The following is a 20,237-nucleotide window of genomic DNA, read 5'->3' on the forward strand; positions in this document are numbered from 1 at the left end:
CTTCTGCTTCTCCAAGAAATACTTGTTTGAATATAACTTTGGCAGCAGTACTTATGCTGTTTTGCACCCACCACATTTAAAACTCATACAAAAAACTGAAAAGTTAGACTGAAAAGCATCTCTTTCCGTTCTACTTTGTAAAGCTGCATGTTTTCCTCATGCAAAACAACAGGGGAATGGAAGCTAGAAAAGGAAATGCTGAATGTAAAACAAAACAGACCAAACCTCGGACAAAAGCCGATAACTAAGTCCTTTCTAACATGCTGATTAGGTTTCAAGAGGATACCGCTTTAAATAAGCGTAATTGTGTGTCCATAGGCAGAAGCTGAATAATGACAGGATGAATATCTATACTTAATTTTTTGTTACTGTCTTCCTGTAGCACACAGGGACTTGTTACGTTTAGGGAAAATGCTAACCTAATGGAGGGTTTAAACCATAAGCTAGTTTGTTATACCAAAATGACTGAGAGAACAAAGCATAAAGTGTTTTCAGATTTCTAGTACACCTTGATTGCTATCCATTAAACTTAAGACAGGTTAAACAAAGCACAGGAAATAAGAGAACTCCTAGTCCCACAACTGGCAAATTGTGCGCACACTTTCCGTTCCTGAGAAAATAATACACAAACCTGAAAAATGCATTTAACTGAGAAATGAAGACATCCCCGTCCTATTGGAAGACTAAGGTGACAGCTCTTGGGCTCAGTGATTTTCGGATAAGCTCCAGTCTTCAACTTGCAGACACCAGTGACAGCTCCTTTTTTCGGATTGAAAGGGAAAATGTTTCAACAACACATTGAAAACATACTTAAGGGACAAGAAACAAAATCAAGACTGCAGTGAGAAGGAAAACAGAAAAACAATACTGGGAAAAAAAAAAAAAAGAGAAAAGAGAAAAGACCTTGGTCTTTGTATCGACCAACGAGATAAGCCTTACACATTTTTAAGTTTATTTTTGACGATTGATTGATGCGTTACCAGATATTAAGTACTATTCAAGAGCAAATATTAACACTAGTAAGAATAAATCCGATCCACCAGCCCTTATTCAAAATACATCAATTTCTAATTTGGAGATAACGTCTCTCTGACAAGGAAGTAGAAAAGCTGTAAATACCGATATAGTTTCCTCTCCCGATGTTCCATATACATACCGACGCTGTTCCTACACCTACACTCTGAGCATAAATTTATGTTGACATGAGTATCGGGTGTTATTTCTGTTTGCCTTGAGAGACTCTCCTCCTGTCCACTGAAAAGTAAACTCAAGATTCCAGATCAGTTAAAACAGTTGCTAGCCCCCCATTCAGAGTTCTGCAGCAGCAGTGTTCAGATTTTTCAGCAGTCTCTTTACAAAATGACCACTTATAAGTGTACAAAAACACTTATCACCTAGCTTCTCAGTAGGTACACGTTTGGCCTCTCTTAAGCAGAGAGTCAATCACAGCTTAAGATTTTATACAAGATCCCATTTTCAAGTTTGGGATTATTTCAGAAAATCTTTTTGCCTAGAAACAGTACTACTAGTAACACTTTAACTGGTTTGCCAGCACAACCTTTTACCCTGTTAGAAATGATGTTGACTTCTACCTTCATGTAGCATACATAGTGTCCTGTGCGACAGTTGATTCCATGATGCACCAGCACCGCATATAAGGCATAGAGGAGTGGTTCTCCACTTGATTGAGACATGTAGGCTCGGAGGTCCAAATATTCAGGATATTTTACCTCCTAAAGAGAGACCAAGAAGATAGAAAAATTATATCAGAGTACTTCGCAGACTAGCCAGAGAAAAACACTTCCAAAAAACAGAGACTGGAATTATATGAATATATCTCTTGATTCACTAAAAATAAGTCTTCCCATAAGCAACGTTTAATACTAGAAGTTGCAGACAACTGTTTCCTGATGAATTAGCCTTCTCAGAGGAAAGTTTATGCTTCTTGTCAAGCAGGAACTTTACTGATATTAAGAGAAAAGTGAAAAAAAGAGAAAATGAAAATAAAAGCAGACCATTTCTCTATATTCTTAAGGTATATTCTTAATATACCTTGTTGATCTTTCCACCTGTGAAATCTGCAAATCTTTTCAGTGATATTGTGAGAACGTTGGAAGAACGGTGTACGGTAAATCTCTTGGATGCAGGAACCATCTTTTTACACCTTAAAAACAAGCAGAGACAAGTGTTTGAAAGCATCTTCTTTTTCGCCCCCAAAACAAACTCCTTTTAATGTCTCACGCATGCTTATGCTATTTGAATGATATTTACTTGCATCATATGTTTGGTTTTTTCTTTTCATAAACCCATGCACTGCATGTCACGTTTGTTAATACAGAGAAGAAGGTAAGTTTTACCAACAACTCAGAGCACAGCGGGAACAGGAATCTCTCATGAAAGCGTATTACCAGGGAGTTATAAAATATAAACAAAAAATATTAAAAATGAGTTATATATAAGACTAATAACAGTTATCAGCAATGGAAAAAGTACTGTACATGTGCAAGGCCTTTCCTTTTAAGCTCACAAAAAGACAGAAAATTCTGGCTTTAAGTGTGACTGAACCGATCACACCTCAAAGAGCACATTAAGGAAAGACCATGCAATTCAGATGTGAGGTGCTATTACAGTTCTTTCTCTTCCTCAGACATCAGTTATGAGAATCCTGAATACGCTGCATGTTGCTTTCTAGGATCCGCAGGCCAAGACGAACCTGGGATTAAATTGCTTTAATAACCTATTGGACGCTCTTGATTCGACACCCTAATTTCCTTAGTATCCGACAACAAGAAGTGGATACTGCATTTTTCATTTAGAGGGGTCAGGCATGAATCCTACAGAACTGAGCCGGGCACTCTGTGCTTTTCTGAGGGGATGTTTGACTAACAGCTTGTTTTGCCAAACCATCTTATGCAAATGTTCAATTGTTTCTCACATACGTAGAAACATCTTACATATTGATCAGCACAGAGAGCGCCTGAACTCAATAGGCTTTCCCTGTGCACGGGTTAGGCTTAAGGGAGCTCATTTCAGGCATTAGTCCACATCGACAGGTTTCACAGTTCAAGAGCTGTGCAAGACGCTGTTTAGTGAGCCAGCACAGGCTGCTAACATTCATTACCACGGAGCCAGCTCACATTCCCTGACACTCAATCTAACTTTGTTTCACAGTGAACGCTGGGACCTGCAGGAACCTGCTGCTGCCTTCCACTCCAAATCATTCTCCATAGCTCCTTGCTTCAGCTCACCACTACTACGAAATGAAGCAACAACAACAACAACAACAAAGCTGCGTCTCCTTATTTCTAAATGAAGTTAAAGGATAACTTACGCTCTAAGTCATGTAATATATAAAACTAATATCTAGTATTAAGACATAATTAGTAATGATCTTACTCGCTACATTTATAGCAATTCTCTCCATCCAGCTCTTCAGGTTTCACAAATAGTTCTAGAGCTCTGGTAACAGATGAAACCGCCTAGAGGAGCGAGAAAGAAGAGCGTAAAGTCACTGTAAATTCAAAATTCCAGAGACGCACTAGGAGTTTATAAGAGAACCTGACTAATACATACTTAAGCGATCTACTATGAGCACTGTCAAGAAGGAGGCAGAAAGAGCATGCTCAGCGTTTACCTCACCTGGAAGTCATTCTACTTTGAAACAAATCATTTTCCAGTAACGCAGACAGCATCTATAGTGTGCTTTGTCATCAATACTGGCAACAAATCCAGCAGTCTAACAATTAGATGTATATTGAGGTAGAACAACAAAGAAGTGTGACAGTATTATACTTTGTGCAACAATAAAATTCTTTCCCCTTAAACCCAATGCAGACGTGGAGACTATTTACAGGGGTTCCACAGAAGGACAAAGTCCAATCCACTTTCTAACCACCACCAAGCTCTTATATTTTAACATTGTACGTGGTTTGGTTTTTTAAGTTAAACAAGTTTAATTTAGAAAGTTATACATGTACTTAAACATCATGAATTATATTTACAAAACCTCCTACCTTTACATCCAAAGTGATATCAAGAAATGCCTCATACGTATCCGAAACTGCTTTGCAATTCAAGCACTTCACTGGAAGCAAAATATAAATGCTTAACAACACGTGAAGGAGACTAACTGTCCACATTCAAGTTGTCGATAGATACTACTTCAGACAAACTACAGACTGCTTTACTACCGACAAAAGACACAGATCAGTTCTAAGGACAGGAATATTTTTAAAAGTACCTCTTGATCTTAGAAATCCTCCAAATATTTGATGAATGGTGGTGGTAGCTTGAGAAGATCTGTCCAATCTGGAAATAAATTATAATCAGACCTCAGAAGATTTAAGGCACACAGTTAACTCTTCAAAGAGTTTTATGAAAACCAAGGATGACCTAGACTTTCAGTTTTGATAGTAAATAAAGGCCTAAAAGGTGCTAGAGAACGTATAAAAGTGAATTTGTTTATGCTTACTTGGTGCTTCCATTCAAGCACACTTCCTGCATAGCATCAACAGTATAGCGCAAGAACTCGTGTGCGTCTTCTTGACTGCCAAAACGGAAATGTTGTCCTATTCCTAAATAAGAAGATGATAGTATTTACCTCATTTAAAAATGAAGTAATTCTCCTGTTTCTAAAATCTCTCTTCTTTATAGTGTTAAAACCATTTATACACATCAAATAATTATTTGAAGATTACAAGATGCTGAAAAAGAAACACATCTGAAGCCACTTACGACTGAGATTATTGATAACACGCGTAGGCTCGATGGCATCAACAGTGCAACGCAGGGCCTGGTTAATGTGAGTCTCCATCGTGCACATCATGCAAAAATCTTGTTCACGACCTGAAGAGTGAAAGAAGAAAGCATCCCAGTCTAGCGAAACAGACATAACTACAAACAAACATATAAGTAACATTTAAACTATAGATACAATATCCACTCTCCTTGTCCCAACAGCCTCCTAACATTTCATTTCACACAACTTTATAGAATAAAAATATCCATTAAGCCTGTATTCAAGTGCATTTTGTGATGAGAAATCTAAAAGACTACTGCAAAGTCACGTTTGTAAAGGCTGACAGGAATGTGAACTCCACAGGTTGCAAAATGTATGAGGAAAGAATATTTGACGTTGATGATACAGCATTAAGAGAATGTGGGTTATTTTCAGCACAGTGCTGTCAGGTGAGCTTCATGATACAGAGCTACGAGTCCTTTGGGAGAAAGGAAAAATTACAGTAATGTATGTAATAGTACTTCTGCCCTCCTTTTTTCAACAGGATTCTTAACTGAAACGATTTCTATATACAGGAAGAAAACAGTTAAATTTCTAGGTATCGATACAAAGATACCAGCCTAAAAAGCATACAGGTTTAGTACAACATTTACTTTATAGTACAACATTTTATTTAGGACAAAATCAGTCTAGATTTTAATTCAGTCCCACAAAAAAATCTAGTCGTGTTCATAACAGCTCATATTGCTTTCTAGGTTTTTTTTTTTTTTTTTTTTTAATTGGTTCAACAACAAACAGACCCTTTATTGTAGTGCATTATGGAACCTCGGCTGTGCAGACTAAAGACCTATGATGCCAACATCCTAAATTTTATTGCCTTTCTAGCAGCAGGAAGCCCAAATAGCCCAAATGCCAAATGTTCATTAAATGCATTACTGTCCAATGCACTTCATTATTCCCATGAAGCAAGAAAAGATCCTTTTAAAAAAACAAACAAACAAACAAACAAAAAAAACACATGGTGCATTAAACGCACTCCATATGCTATTCCGAGCCCGCTGCTAATACAATGCTCAAAGCCAGCTTCTACAGGTAAAATCAGGCAAGTAAGTTTGTCTCACAGAATCACTGCTGTTCTTTCACCTTCACAGCTATCCAACAGATTTAAAATACTGTTAGAAAGTACTCACATGACTGGCTGTGCTCAAGAGAAAGCATGTAATTGGCAAGTGGGGGGGTGTAGGTCAAACACTGTAGAGTAGCATTAAGAAAACACGTGTTGCCAAGATTGTACAGGCCAACTCCAACACTTTGTGTTTCTTGCCAATCCATACGTATCTTCTCAGGTGGAAAAAGAATCCTTTGTGGCGGAGCAATTCCATCATTAACAACTGCAAGAAAGTTATATTTAAAAAGAGATTTTGTTTGTTTGTTTCTAAGAAAGGTATTAAGTATATATAGGTATAGTAAATATATAAAGTATATATAGGCATAGTAAAAATACTATTCTGCGGGAGCACCTAGAGGAACTAGCTACAATCCAAAACAGAAAAACTTATTGCAGACACCTTTAATACCGCCATATTCAAATTGGCTGGTCAACACAACGTTTTGGGAAAAAAAAGTTTAGTCAACCATTTTAATTTTTTCCTTATTATATGCTTTTTTCCTTATTATAACTTCAACCACAAACTTAGACTTGAAATTATATGGTAATAAATGCAAGGACAATGTAAAAACAAATAACTAGGAATGACGGTACCCCTACAAATATCAGATCTTTTCCTGAGCAATCTTAGCATTCAAAAACCTGTGAATAATGGAACCTGTGAATAGCAACAATCAAACACTTTTCTTTGCAAAACAGAAAAGATATGGATGAATCTGTGCATTACAAAATGCTCCCCATATTTCTCTGTCGACTGTAAATATATCAAAATTAATTTCTGTAACGTCAGTCACTTCAGTTGCCTTAGGAGAATCGCTTTGGAAGTCTTTATTCACAGTAGTCCCGTTCTCTATCAGTGCAACAAGTAAGAACTGCACTTTCTACTTTTGTTTTGAAGAAAACAGAGGCAGGATAAAGCGCACACTTACTTAGATCTCTTTGGGCAAAAGGCTTAGATTTTTCAGAGGATCTACAATAAATAGCACCTCCACATCCTTGGGCCACAGAGACTTGGCTTGAATCTTCTGCAGGTGGTATCCGGCCCCAGTTTGCGGTGCGTGACATCGGTTTTTTAGTACTCGGTTTCTTGGATTTGCCAGACCGCCTTGAAGATGGCTTTTTAGACTTTGAAGATTTGGGCTTGTTAACTATGGTCATTGTTCTCATCTGCGGCAGAGACAAATGTTCTGGCTGACGTAAGAATACCAAGAAGCATTCCAAGAAGAAAAGAGTAGTAGAAGTCCTGTCACTTAATCTCAAAGAAACGGCCTTTAAGAACTAAATTGCTGGTATGAATGATTTAAAAGGAATCCCCAAACTAAACACACAAAGGAAAAATTTCCATCAAAACTCTATCAGTATTACTTTTAGCTTCTGCAGAACTAGTGGCTGATGCCATTTCTTTCACTTTCGTAGGATTTTAATCCATTACAACTCTGGAGTCTTTTTAATATAAAAATGCAAATGACATTCTCTGAGGGGAATCAGTTATTTATTGCATTTTTGGAGCTTTGCAATTATCTATTAATTATTACCTATTATCTAATAGATAATGGTTGCGATTTATATATAATTGTTGCTCACGCTAGTAATGGAGCACTATTACTTTACTGCCTGCGCTTTTCTGCTTCGTGTGCACAAAGGTACCTGCATTTCGCTGCTACTTTACTTCTGTCTTTCCAGGGCTCACCCTCTACCTCACTGTCTACTGCACCAGTCATGATGGCTTTGTTGTGATTCTATAATGAGGCTAGCTTTTGAATACACTTTTTCTGGGCGTCACTTTGTGATAGCAAGTTAATTTGTGAGGGCTTATCACCTATGACCTGCTTCTCAGTAGGTACACGTTTGGCCTCTGTTAAGCAGAGAGTCAATCACAGCTTAAGATTTTGTCCAAGATGCCATTCACGAAACTGAGTTTAACCTTGACAGAACTGAGTTTAACCTTTAAACCTGAAGCTCCGTTAAAGAATAAAGCAGCACCCAAGCCAGGAAATAGAAGTTAATCGTCACTTTACCCTGAAACGCACGTAAAGCCAGTGAGCTATTCTGTGCTGGCAGGATTGCTGCCGGGATGGCCGACGAGGCGGCGGGCACGGGGGCCACAGGTCCTGCTCCCCGGGGCCACAGGTCCTGTCACAGGGGGCTGCCGGGGGTCTCCAGGCGCCGGGAACAGCGGCAACAGCGGGGACAGAGGGGACAGCAGCGACAGCAGCCGCCACCTCAGCCGAGGCCGTCTCCACAACTGCCACAACGGCCTCGGAACGCCGCCCAACTCGGAGCTCCAGCGTGACGCCTTTTCAACCTGGCCGCGGTGCTCACGGCTAAAAGCAGAGCGTTTCCTCCGGCGTGTCTTTACTGTCGGTGCCGGACCGGCCCTCACCCCGAGCTCTCCCTGCCGGGAGGGCTTTGCGGTTGGGGTTTCCCTCCCGCCGCCGCCGCGGGCAGGCCCCACGTGCAAGCTGTCCGCGCTGGGGAGCGGCATGTCGCCCGCGGCGAGAGCCAGAGGGCGCGACACGAAAAAGCCCCGACACGAAAAAGCCCCGACATGCGGGCGAGGCGGCGGGGAGACGGCTCTGAGGGAGCGGCCGCTTCGCCCCGCCGTCCTCCTCCCCTCCCGGGCCGCCCCGCCGAGACCCGTGCGCCTCAGGTGCTGCCCTGAGAGGGCGCTCGGGCACTGGGACAGCTGCCCAGGGCAATGGTCATGGCACCGAGCCTGACGGGGGTCCAGAAGTGTTTGAACAATGCTCTCAGACATAGGCTCTGCTTTTGGGGTGGTCCTGTGTGGAGCCAGGAGTTGGACTCGCTCATTATTGTGAGCCCTTTCCACCTTGGGATGTTCTCTGATTCTAGGTCAGCAATCCATTATCTGATGAGAGGTGTGGAGTCATTCGAAGGGAAGAGAGACCAAAACACTTCTGGTTTCCAGAAGCGGGTATTTGGTAACCAAACCGATGATTCCTTTTCTTCTAGAGCAAGTAGCAGCAGGGATCCGCTTTACAATAGGCTGGCAACAAGGAAACAAAGAATTGCAAACAAGACGTAGGACTTGAGCAGCAGCTTGTATACATGCATCAACTTATAAATGAGCACACAGCTGAGCGATAATGCAAAAATTGGACAAACTAAGTGAAGACGTTAACTGTAAATTTTATAGGTACACACTTTACTATGACGTAAGAACTGGGCAAGACCTTTCAGGGAAAAGAGTTGTTGGCATGTAATTTGAAGTAAGCTTCAAATCCCAGAGGATGATTTTGTTGGAACTTTATTCAGCTGAAAACGTGGAAGCCTTGTTTCTGCTTGTGTTAGTTACAGCTCCAGTTTACTTTGGTTGGGAGGGAAGGCATTCCAGGCTAACGTGCTGTACCTGTTCCTTCAGCTCATTGTCCATAAACAGAGGAGCAAATGAAATTCTTTGAATCTCCATTAAACGCAGCACTACAAAGTGGAGTAGAGGGCGATCTAGCACTTAATTTTTCTGTAAGCAGAAAACCCAACAGAATCTCCACAACAGTTTTCAAATCTTGTCCTGCAGTAAATGACCAGCTGAGTGAAGCTTGCATTTAGAGTATGTGCTCCTACATTAGATGGAAATAGCTTTTCCTCTTCAGAAGTGCAACTGAGTGGTGAACTGGCAGCTACGTAGGGAACTAGTTGTGCCAAAGGGTTTGTGTTGAACGCACAGAAAAATATGCAGGTCCCAACAGTAAAGGATTGTCTGTAGGCATCACACTGAGTACAGATGTTATCCGCAGGTTCGTGCCCAGTGCACCACGCCAATTATTCACCCAGAGTTGGAATGCACACCAAGGTCTTTTAATTACATAATTAATTACAGAACTCTGCAGAGTCAGGTACTTGGCTATCTTTCGCAAAGCAAGCACACCTCTGACTCGAATCACCGTCATTCATACACAGGAAATTTGTGAAAACTCTCTCTTTGGCTCCTTTTGATTGGTTATTACAGCTCACCTAACTTATCTCTACTGAGCTTGCGCGTTACAGAGGAACACCGGGGTGGAGGGGGTACAGGAGGAGGGGGACACACACCGAATCCCACATTAGCAAGGATTAGCATTTTGACAGGTGTGATTTCTAATGTGTTAACCCTTAATGACCCTTAATGAGCAAAAGGTTACTATAGGTCAGTCTGGAGCTGGTTTTCTCCTTCTTGTTTTTTCCCTTTTATCCCTTCTCTTCCTTGCTTCTCCTTGTGGAGTAATTGCCTTAAATGACTAGGCATTATAAGCACCCCTCCATCCCAAAAGCTACCCGCCTCCAAGGTGCAACCACCCCTCACTGAGCACATCCTCTGAATTTCTCGGAGCCTGTACCTTTAAACGCAAGCGAGGTAATTTCTACCAATCACAACCAAGATACGCATGACTGGAGTCACTCAAGCTCCACCTAAAAGATAGAAAATAATATCAATTGGCTTAAGAGAAAGGGAATGTTGGGGGAGATACTGTCACGAAGGATACCTTCTGACATCAGTCGACAGGCTGAGCCTCTCACCCTCCCCCCCCCCGCCCACTGGGATGCTGCGAGGTAAGATCTGAACGCTTGGTTATACCAGGCGTCTCCACGGAAACTTAGAAATCTCTAGCGTCTTTATGCTTTTTAACGTCTTAATACCTAGGCCGTGTACCTGTGCATTTCATGCATGCTAGCTTGCTTTTGCAGACAGTGAATTTATCACTGGCAATCCAAAGGACCTGTGTATCTGTTGCCGTAATAAACTGCACTTAATTGCATTGTTCCTGGCCGTGACAGTTCTCCTTGAACGCGACTAGAGCGAGGGCGTGCTGCGTTGGTGGTGGATCCGTGGCCGTGATAGTTCAGTACCCTGAAGCCGACCGCACCCGTAACGGTCAATCGGCTACACCCCTTAATGCGACACTACTAAAGGAAGAAGATGACAGGGCTTGCACGCATCGCATTAGGCTTTGCATGTGAAAACACCCCCAAATAATTTCACATGCATTTAACGTTTTTAAAGGGAAAAAACCAGGAAGGTGTAGTCCTTCTGTAAGCTACAGCTCTTGATAGTTAAGGCATCAGCATTCATTCCTTTGCTTGACAACAAACTATGAACATACAGAAGAGTTAAATATTTTCATTGCATTCTTAAAGGCGATTTTTCAGACTTGTGCTTCAGTTGTTGGAGTTGAAGAAATCGGTAGACGCCCTTACTTTTACGTTAAGACCAAAATCTTTATCTAAGATTGTGTTATCTAACACAACTATACTCCCACCCCCACATGCTTTTTGGAACTTCTGAAAGATCTTTCTGCAGTCCCACTCTGATGGTCTTTCAGTAACATACAAACTGCCATGGCAGATTCTGTTACGGTGCTTTTCTATTGACAGTGTGCATAACACTCAAGGTAAAGCCCCTCATTTTGCAGTGGGGACATAAAGTGTTTCTTTGGACGCTGCTGCTTCTGTTAGTACTCATTTTTTCAGAAACTTGTTGAACCTGAGCTGTGCCTACCGCACCAACGAATGCTTTCATGACACAGTATTTTGTCAAAGCAGTTTTGCTTCTTGGAGCTACAGAAGCAGCTCTGGCTACATGATAGGGAACTGTGCTGCACTGGCAAAAACAGACTTACTTACAGACTTAACACCACTTGCTAACTTGATCTATTTCAAATCTCATTTTAACTTTAAAGAGCAATCAGTTTTGCGGTTCCTGTCTTACTAAGTTGCCTTGTTTTGCATGGAAGGTCAGCCTGTGAATGTTTTGCTTTATTGCATGCTTCAAAAAAAGGCTGAGAGGAAGAGACTGGAGGAACCTTTTCTATTCTATAGACTTTCCCCCACGAATGTGGAATTGCAGGCTACTTGGATGAATGTTCGAATGTAAGGGAGCAAGCCTCAGCCAAAGGAGGTAGAATCCTTGCTTAAGAGGAAGTATCAGTGTGGGGACATCTTTGCTTAATGGGAGCCATTTAAACTCTTCATAGAAACTCAATAAGCTCTACATCTTATATTTGGAAAGCAGTATGGTTACGCAGCTGCTAACCTAATGACTTGAGTCTTCTGCTCTGCAACTTCAAATTTTGTTTTCAAGCAGTGCATACATCAGTTTAGGCTTTGGACAAGGAGATTTGTAATGCAAATAGTGATAAACCAGAATCAGTGCTACTGACGAGCGTAATGGTGAAATGCAGCAAATCAAGTGTTCCTGGAGAACTGTGAGATTACAAAACCAATAAGCCATGAAGCACTTTTTTTTTTTTTTTTAATCAATTCTTATATGCTGAAATAACACCTTCAAGAAAATCTGTTTATCCAGCCAGGCGACGGTGTCTACCTGTAAGCACAAAGGAAATGCCTTGAGAGTTCGTTTGCTGTATTTGAAGTTCTTATACCCTGCAGAAATAATTATTTAGAGTAACATGTAACTGAGGAGATCGTAGCAGGAAGTATATTATTTCTAGCATTAAATTGCTGCCCCGTTGCCAGTGCAATCTAGGGAGAGAACTGTATATAATAGTTAAACTCCCCTGGACTGACTTACATTATAAAATATTCTGACAAAGTAAGCTCTAAATCACTTGACATTTTGAAGAGTTTTAAACGGGTACAAAACCGAAGCTTTATAAACCAAGCAGCATTTATAATGCTTCATATATAAAAACAATGCCTATTTTTAAGATTTGTTACATATCTATGTAGATACGCTTGCTGGAAAAGCCAGGTCTGTTGTAGACCAAATGCTGCAGATTAAGACTTGTGGCTTACCAGTTTCATTTCTGTATTTTCTTGGAAAATGTTTCGAGTTAGAGTTTAAATATAAAATGTAAATACTGTACAGATATATATTGAAATAAGTATTTCTTGGTGTACACAGGTGATATGCATGACAAATACTCTGTATCGATCATTGTTAAAAACGTAATGTTCTGTGTAAATCCACTGCGTATTAATCTTTTCATTTATCATCAAGAGCTGTTACTTAAGCCTGGACATTCTCAAAAACAAAGTGTGAAACTATATACCACTGTGTAGCTCCTCCTTTATCAAGAGTACATGCAAGATAATTGCTCCTTTTTTCCCTTTCCAGAGGATGATTCGATTTTATAGCATGGATTATAACCGCTCTTGCAAGTGACCTTCTTTTAAGCACAACAGTTTAAATGATCAGGTTACAGAGAAAACCCTTTCACTGCAAAATAGATTCAATAAAGACTTGTGGCTTACCAGTTTCGTTTCAAAACCCAAGTTGTTGGGTTTGATGGAAAAATGGTTGGTTTGGACGGTAAAAAGGTCGTCGGTTTTGATGGTAGGTTTAGTCTGAGTATTGAAGGCTTCCATCAGTAAGCTCTGCATCTGAAAGACAAAGGGAAGAAATGTCATTCCCTGTTGTGATACTCAACATGGAACTGTCTGGCTCAGTGGTTTTCTTTCTAAAGAGAGAAGTCACAACCCTGCACATGGCTTGATCTGCTCTCTGACTACAGGGCTGAACTGACTGTTGAAGGCAGCTTCCAAAGCCCTCCCATTAAACTGACTGCATTTCAGTTCCGTGCTAAAATTGGTCAACTGTACAGAATATTAGGACAAAGCTACCTGCTTTGATAGCAAACGGTAGACCTTAGGTAAGTTACATTCATTTGAAGGTTTGACTGGACGGCATCCTTGTTTTACTAGTGATCTTGTGGTCAAGCTGACCAAATCCTAGCCACAGAACAGAAGCGTTCAGAAACTGGCTAGAGAGAGCACTTAGGAATGCAGGAATTTAACTGCTTTAACGCTGCTCTTTCTCTCACGTATCTGGAATTTCCTTAAATCACAAATTATCACCAGCTATCCTTGTTAATTTATTCAAAGTAACATGAGTCCAGGTGAAAAGGCACACTCTAACAAGTCCACAGTTGTTCCTAGTCTGCTCCTAGCTTACTTGAGAGGTTCAATACAGTTAAAAATAAATAAATAAATAAATAACCTGCTGAAGTAGCCTGAAGTAGTGGAAAACTCGGAAAATGTCCCAAGCCCTACACACCCTCCAAGTCTCCAAGAAGTAGTTCTGGATAGAGTTAACGTAGGCAATTTAAGATGTTCTTTTTCCCTCTGAATAATCCTAGTATAATCCTAGGCGTATTAGTTTAACCCACCCTAAACTGATGTCTGAGAGTGCCTGTCTTCTCAAACTGAATGATGACAGGGCTAAACGTGCATAGTGGTTACAGCTTCTGCAAACTTTGTGAATATGCCCGGAAATACTATACTTCCGTGATAAACTGACCTTTGGAATGATGTTTCAGCACTGTATTGTGACAGCCCTATCGCTGTCGTGACCTGGAACTGTGCATCTCTTTGCAAACCTTAGGTGCATGTTATCACGAGCTTGTCTTTCTTTCTGTCTTCAGAAAAAGCGCGGTGAGATTCCCTGCTACTGGGAGAAGCAGCCAGTAGGCTGTCAGAAAGCCAACTGTGCTTTTCATCACGCAAAAGGACGTTACATCGATGGAGTCTTCTTACCACCAAGCAAGAGTGAGTTTAGGTCCTTTTTCTTTAAGTATTGAAGAATTAATTTTGCATATTACTTAGTGGGTGCCAATAGTGTAGGAGACATCAGGTAACCGTCCATTTGTGAGTGCAGGAAAAGGTCTGCAGTCCTAGGTGGTCAGCTAAACCGAGTGTACTGCTGCTGTACTGCTGGTATTTGTTTTCTGCTTTCATGCTCAGCTTCTCTCTGCTTTGTGTGATATTTGCCTTGCAGTTTGCTTTCTGTTGTTTCGTCCTCTGCTGGGTGGTAGGGAGATGTGTTGTTGTTTGAAGGCAAGTCATTGTTCACGGTGTAAACAGTGGCGGGATGGGCAAAAGGAGATGCTGAATTCATTGTCTGTGCAGGTTATCTGCCTTAGCTACCATCTTCGTGCATTGTGGTCAAAGTTTTAAACTGCCATATTACTGATGATCCTCCTCTTCCTCTAGCTACACTGCCAAGTCCGCCTGAGTCCGCGGACGATGATTTGAAAGTGGCTCAGATGTCACTGCAGCAAAACAAACTTTCTGTCCAGTCCAATCCCTCTCCATAGCTAAGGCGGGTGATGAAAGTGGAAAACTCGGAAAATGTCCCAAGCCCTACACACCCTCCAGTTGTAATCAATGCTGCAGATGATGATGAAGATGATGATGGTGAGCATGGTTTGGTTCTTGGAAGGAATTTGTGCTGTAAATGATTGTGTAAGTCTTTGGTTCTTGGAAGGAATTTGTGCTGTAAATCAATGTATAAATCACAGATGACCTGAGGTCTGACTAGCGATAGGGCAGGCAGTCTGGTCAGGTCACTGGTGGCTTTGTCTGGCAGTCAGTGGACAGAACCTGAAATGTTGGAGGAAAGCTTAGAACCCCTCTTGGCTTTAGTTGGTCTGTTGTGTAAAGCTCTATGTGAAACTAGGAAGGAAATTCCTTTTTTTTTGTCTGAAGAGTAATATGTTGTGTAGTAGTTAAAGCTGCAGAGAGAATCTAGAGTCCTAGATGTTTTGTCCTAGGGTAGTCTACTTACGAGTTCATCAGGTCAGTGTAGCTGTATTAAAAAAAAAAAAAAAAAAAAAAAGCTTTTTTATAGGAACCATGGACTGAAGTGTCATTGCATGAGCTACATAATCACGAACAATCTGGCCTATGCATAACTGAATAGATTTTTCCCCTTCAGACCAGCTTTCTGCGGAAGGAGAAGAAACTAAAACTCCCGTCCAGCAACCAGCTGAGGAAGGCCAAAATGGATTACGGATGATTTCCACTCGGAAAGCCAGTGCTACTACTGCTAAACAAGGTATTCCAGCACCTGTAGTAGGATAAATCGGAAGGAGAACTTGACAATTAACTCAAAAGCAATGTGGCGTAAAAACACAACAGAATGTAGGGGTGCTGAATGGACTCGGTTATTTCCATGATCTCATTTCTCCCTGATACCATCATGTGCCCATTGGGTCAGAAAGTTGAACTCCTTTTCTTTCCTTTTGGAGAACAAAACAGGGTCACAGCATGGAGTTTAAATGGCTGCACGTGCAGCCTGGCAACCACTGTTGAAAGCCATATCTAACGATAGAGGGATCTAATATCACGTAAATGGATTAAAATTAAAACTACAGTTTTTACCCTGAAGGGTGAAAGGAGGGGCAAAATGCCATTGATTCTATGGTTGTTTCACTTGTGAGGAGTGTTGACAGGGTTTATTCTAAATACTTCTGAAAGTTCCTGAGCACTAAGAAGCCTGAGGATCTGTGGTCCTCAGTGAGTGCCTCTAAGCCTTAGTCTCATTAACTGTTTTCTGTTTTCAGAGGACGGTCTGAATTTTGGAATAAAAACACTTGAAGAAATCAAATTGCAGAAAATGAAGGAAAAAACTAAGAGACACGGTGGTGAGTTAATATTCCCTACTTTCTTACCCTCTTCACCTTCATCCTGTGTGATGATTTTTCTTTCAAAAAAAAATTCTTCCAGTAATACCGGGTAGCTGGCTATGCTTTGGTGAATCCAACTATTTGCCAAAGAAGTGAAATTTGATTGGCTTCAGAATGGCAGGTGATGGTGGCTGGGAGCTGCCTGAGGGATAGACTTCCATGTTTAGCTGGGGGCATCGAGCAACCTGATTCTCAGCCAGCTGGTATTCTAGATGGGAATTCCAAGGGCAACCAGAGGCAAATTAGTCACCTCTCTTATTTGCATGCTCTGGTCACTGTATGTTTGACAGTAATGAATAATTACAGTTTTTTGTTCTTCGTGATAGTTTTTTCTGTTTGGTAAACTTCCTTATGTTTTGCTTGCTCTGAGCAGAAGGTCCTTCAAGATCTTCTCTTCCTCCCGTCGATTCTATGATTTTTCCTGCTCCGGAAAAGGAAAATGTCCGGACAGTGGTGAGAACTGTGACACTGTCTACAGAGGAAGGTAATAATTAATGCTTTTGTTTTGATTTCATTACTCCTAAACTGGAAGGTTAAGCAAGAATGAAGGCAATTCACCCCTGTTAGCCCCCTGGTGCTGCCGCCTTCTGTTCAAAACATGCTTTTATGCTGAAAGTCCCTGGTTGTACTGGAAAGCTTTGGTGCTCAGGTTAAGTGCAGTAACAGGAGAAAGAAAAAAATGTGTCAGTATGCAAATAGGGGGATAACTGAAAAACAGGAGAGTAACGAGAAGAAAGAGCTCTAGAGGACAGTGCTATGTAAGAAGCAATTTCTGAAGCTTTAAAGAGGCTGACAGTGGCACGTGTGGACAGTAGTGCGATAGGAGTCTGTGTATAAATTATATTGTTTAGAGTTGTGCAAATTCCTTTGAAAGGGAAAGAAGTGAAGAAGTACTGGTTCCTCTTGCTCGAGTGCTGAAGCTCTTCTGACAGCCACTATCAGAAATCTGCCTCTAGGTGTGTGTTTATTTTCCGCTTGTGCCTTGTCAAGGTTTTAAGCTGCTTCTGTGAACCATCATATACAATTAGAATAGAGCCACTGCCGGGAGCAGGAATTTGAAATGCAGTCTGAAAAAGTAATCAAGTAAACTAGCATTTCTGTGTAGCAACTCTCTCTGGATAGGGCTGGTCTTCAAAATACAACAAGTGGCTCAGAGGAGGAGGAGAATGTTAGGCTATTGTCCTAAGATGGGTTATTGGGAACGCTCAGGCTTAGTTTTCCTTAGTGCTGTGACAAATTTTGGAGACTTAAACTATTGTTGGACTCTCTTTAAATGCTGGTGCTTCTCATTTCTTGATGATGACAGGGAAGGCTGCTAAGCCAAAGGGAGAGATCCATGTGAAAACACTGGAGGAAATCCGTCGTGAGAGAGCTCTTCGAGAAAGTCAAGCCAAAGCCCAGGCTGAATGGCATGGTAAAACCAAAGATCCCAGCGCAGGGGCAAAAATTGAGGGTGAGCCCAAGAAGCAGAGTGTGCTCACTCTTTCCGGGCCCAGCAAAGTGCAGTCGAAGGAGCCGGCAGGTAAAGCCAAGCCAGAAGGAGAAGTGCGTGTTAAAACCCTGGAAGAAATAAAGCGCGAGAAAGCTCTGCGGATGCAGCAGAGTGGAGGAAATGTGCCAGCTCCCCCAGCACAACCTGGACCTGCCCCAGCCGGGCAGAAATCGTTATGGAACACAAAGCTATCAGGTAATAAGATGCTTTAATACCTGCCCCGGTGAGGTGCTTCCCATATTGAGCAAGTTCCGTTTGCTCAGGATCTGCTTTGTTTTTCCTTCAATGCGGAGGATAAAAGAGTTTAAGGCTACAAAGTTCAAAGGCAAAGAAGGGCCAGAACATGCAACCATGTCTGTTTTCGTTAATTACGTGATGGTATTCTGTATTTCCCACTAGAAAATTAACACATTGAGGGGCTTTTTAGTCTAATTTTGGTATTCTGTTTTTTTCTGCCATCTGTTTATGGTATGAAGTCCTCCCTGTGTTGAGTTCAAGTTCACCTTCCTCTTTGGCATGTGTTGCTTAACTTGACACGTGTATGTGTTTGTAAAGCATGCATCAGCGTCTTAATGTGGGAGGCCAGTTTCTGTCAAAAATGACAGTGGATCAAAGGCCTCGTTGTTAAGATTATATCAACTTTGTAAAATGAGATTGTGTGAGGGAGATAAGGAGGGCTTAAAGGCTGCATGCACTGCACATTGTAACATTTCTCTCTGTCTCACAGGACACGAGGAAATAAACACACAAAGAAAACAAGTACCCAGCTTTCTTTCGTTTCTTCTCCTGCCAGCCAGACGTTAGGTCAGGAATGGGAGACTAGAATATGACTCTACAAATTTGGATTTTGTAGAACAACTTAATAAATTTTGTGGGACATCACTGCAGGGGAGAGGAAGCTGGTACAACAGTTGCATACACTCTCTTGTCTTACTATACCTGCTGCTTTTCCTTTCCTAGAGGGAGCAAGACTTTAAATACAAAAGCTGTCAACATTTGTGAATCTTACTAGACTTCATACAACGTCTTAGAGTATTGCTTGCACTTGGGATCGCTCTGTGTCTGAGTTTCCCTCGTCCTGGATTATGATTTACTGTAGCTATTCACTTTCTTTGTTCCTTTGTATGGATTGTTGGTAGACGGAGTTTACTATGTGGAAGATATTGCTGAGAATCCAGGCAATGGCAGTGTAATTCTGCTGGCCAAATACAGTTAACTGTGTAGACGGGCCGTGGAAATGAGGAAGAGAACGTGGATTTTTCATGAGGCAGAGCAAGACTGTATCAGTTCTCTCTTCCTTTTACTCTAGCCAACTTTAACATGTTTGCGAAGCCTTGGGATGGGAAAGTCGCTTCCCCCAAGAAGAAGGCACTGAAACGTAAGGCACCTGGCAGTTTTCCCTCTGCTGTAGCAGCTGTGAAACCACGGACTGCCTCCGATGCAGACACAATGGGACCTCCAGCCAAAAAAGCAGCTATGGTAAGGACAGGGGCTAATGCAGAAATGGATCCCTTGTAAAATTTATACCCTCCTCTAGGAGAAAAGATGGAAAACTCAAATGTTCTACAGGCCTTCTGTTTCCTTTTAAATCCAGTAGCTGCCTACAGAATTCTTGTAGTACCCTTCCATATTTATTAGATTAATGGCACTATTTACTTAGTCCTCTGTGATTCTGTGATTTCTCTGGTGTGGAGGATTTTGTCCATTAATGCTGTGTTCTTAAAAGACACAAGATCATTAGTAACCTCCAAGAGAATATTAACTTTCTTCAGGAGCACCTTGGTTTTGTATTTTGGCTAAGGCTCCGCAATGCCAGAGGAGAAGCAGCATGGAGGAAAAAGCTAGTAAGGAATCTTTTACCCATGAGTCCTAAACACTGTTTTGCTGCTTTCTAGGCTGTTCCAGCCACGCTGGAGCACGTCCCAGCCACCAGACTTGAAGAAAATCCCCAAAACAGGTGATGACCACAACTTGTTCTTTTTCTCAATCGGTGTATATCCCCAGTGAAACATAAGTTCTGTCACAGGTGGGGAAAAAAGGAGGGTTCTGAGATAATTAAAGCCCAAATCCATCAGAGGATAAGTCACTTATTTATCTTATAAGATAAATAAGTCACGTGAAATGACTTTCTAGCAGCTAGCAGGAATGCTTAATTAGACTTACTTTCTTTAAATGCTGCAAGTCGGTACAGCTTTCCAGTGACTTCTTGCTCTGTCTGAATACCTAAATGAGGATGAGGTGAAGTTCTTCTACTTCCTCGTGAGGTGATAAATGATGAGTAGTGTCCTCTGCCTTTTGGTCCTCAAGAATGCCACCCGAACAAACATACCAGGTGACAAGAGTGCAGGGAGAGCAGAGGGAAGTGATGGCTGCAGATCAGCTTCCTGTAGTGGGGAGCAAACTCTGCTGAGTGTG

The 20,237-nt window shown here is 41.5% G+C and overlaps 2 protein-coding genes across 2 annotated transcripts; one reads left to right on the forward strand and one right to left on the reverse strand.

Annotated features, from left to right (window-relative positions):
• Positions 1-243: 243 nt before the first annotated feature.
• LOC310882895 (ubiquitin carboxyl-terminal hydrolase 42-like) lies at positions 244-10,431 on the reverse strand. Its single transcript, XM_083802322.1, has 10 exons — positions 7,925-10,431; positions 6,836-7,073; positions 5,929-6,129; positions 4,735-4,845; positions 4,472-4,574; positions 4,241-4,308; positions 4,014-4,084; positions 3,397-3,479; positions 2,053-2,164; positions 244-1,733 (listed from the first exon to the last, which is right to left on the reverse strand). The coding sequence occupies exons 2-10, from the start codon at positions 7,071-7,073 to the stop codon at positions 1,494-1,496; spliced, it is 1,227 nt and encodes a 408-aa protein (XP_083658448.1). The 5' UTR covers positions 7,925-10,431; the 3' UTR covers positions 244-1,493.
• A 6,516-nt stretch (positions 10,432-16,947) lies between these two features.
• Positions 16,948-19,997, forward strand: LOC310883182 (zinc finger CCCH domain-containing protein 11A-like). The gene is made up of 3 exons (XM_083803130.1): positions 16,948-18,017; positions 19,132-19,301; positions 19,718-19,997. The coding sequence occupies exons 1-3, from the start codon at positions 17,627-17,629 to the stop codon at positions 19,781-19,783; spliced, it is 627 nt and encodes a 208-aa protein (XP_083659256.1). The 5' UTR covers positions 16,948-17,626; the 3' UTR covers positions 19,784-19,997.
• The last annotated feature ends 240 nt before the right edge of the window (positions 19,998-20,237 follow it).

The sequence above is a fragment of the Anser anser genome (assembly GCF_964211835.1).
Source record: "Anser anser genome assembly, chromosome: 17".
Classification (NCBI taxonomy): Eukaryota; Metazoa; Chordata; class Aves; order Anseriformes; family Anatidae; genus Anser; species Anser anser.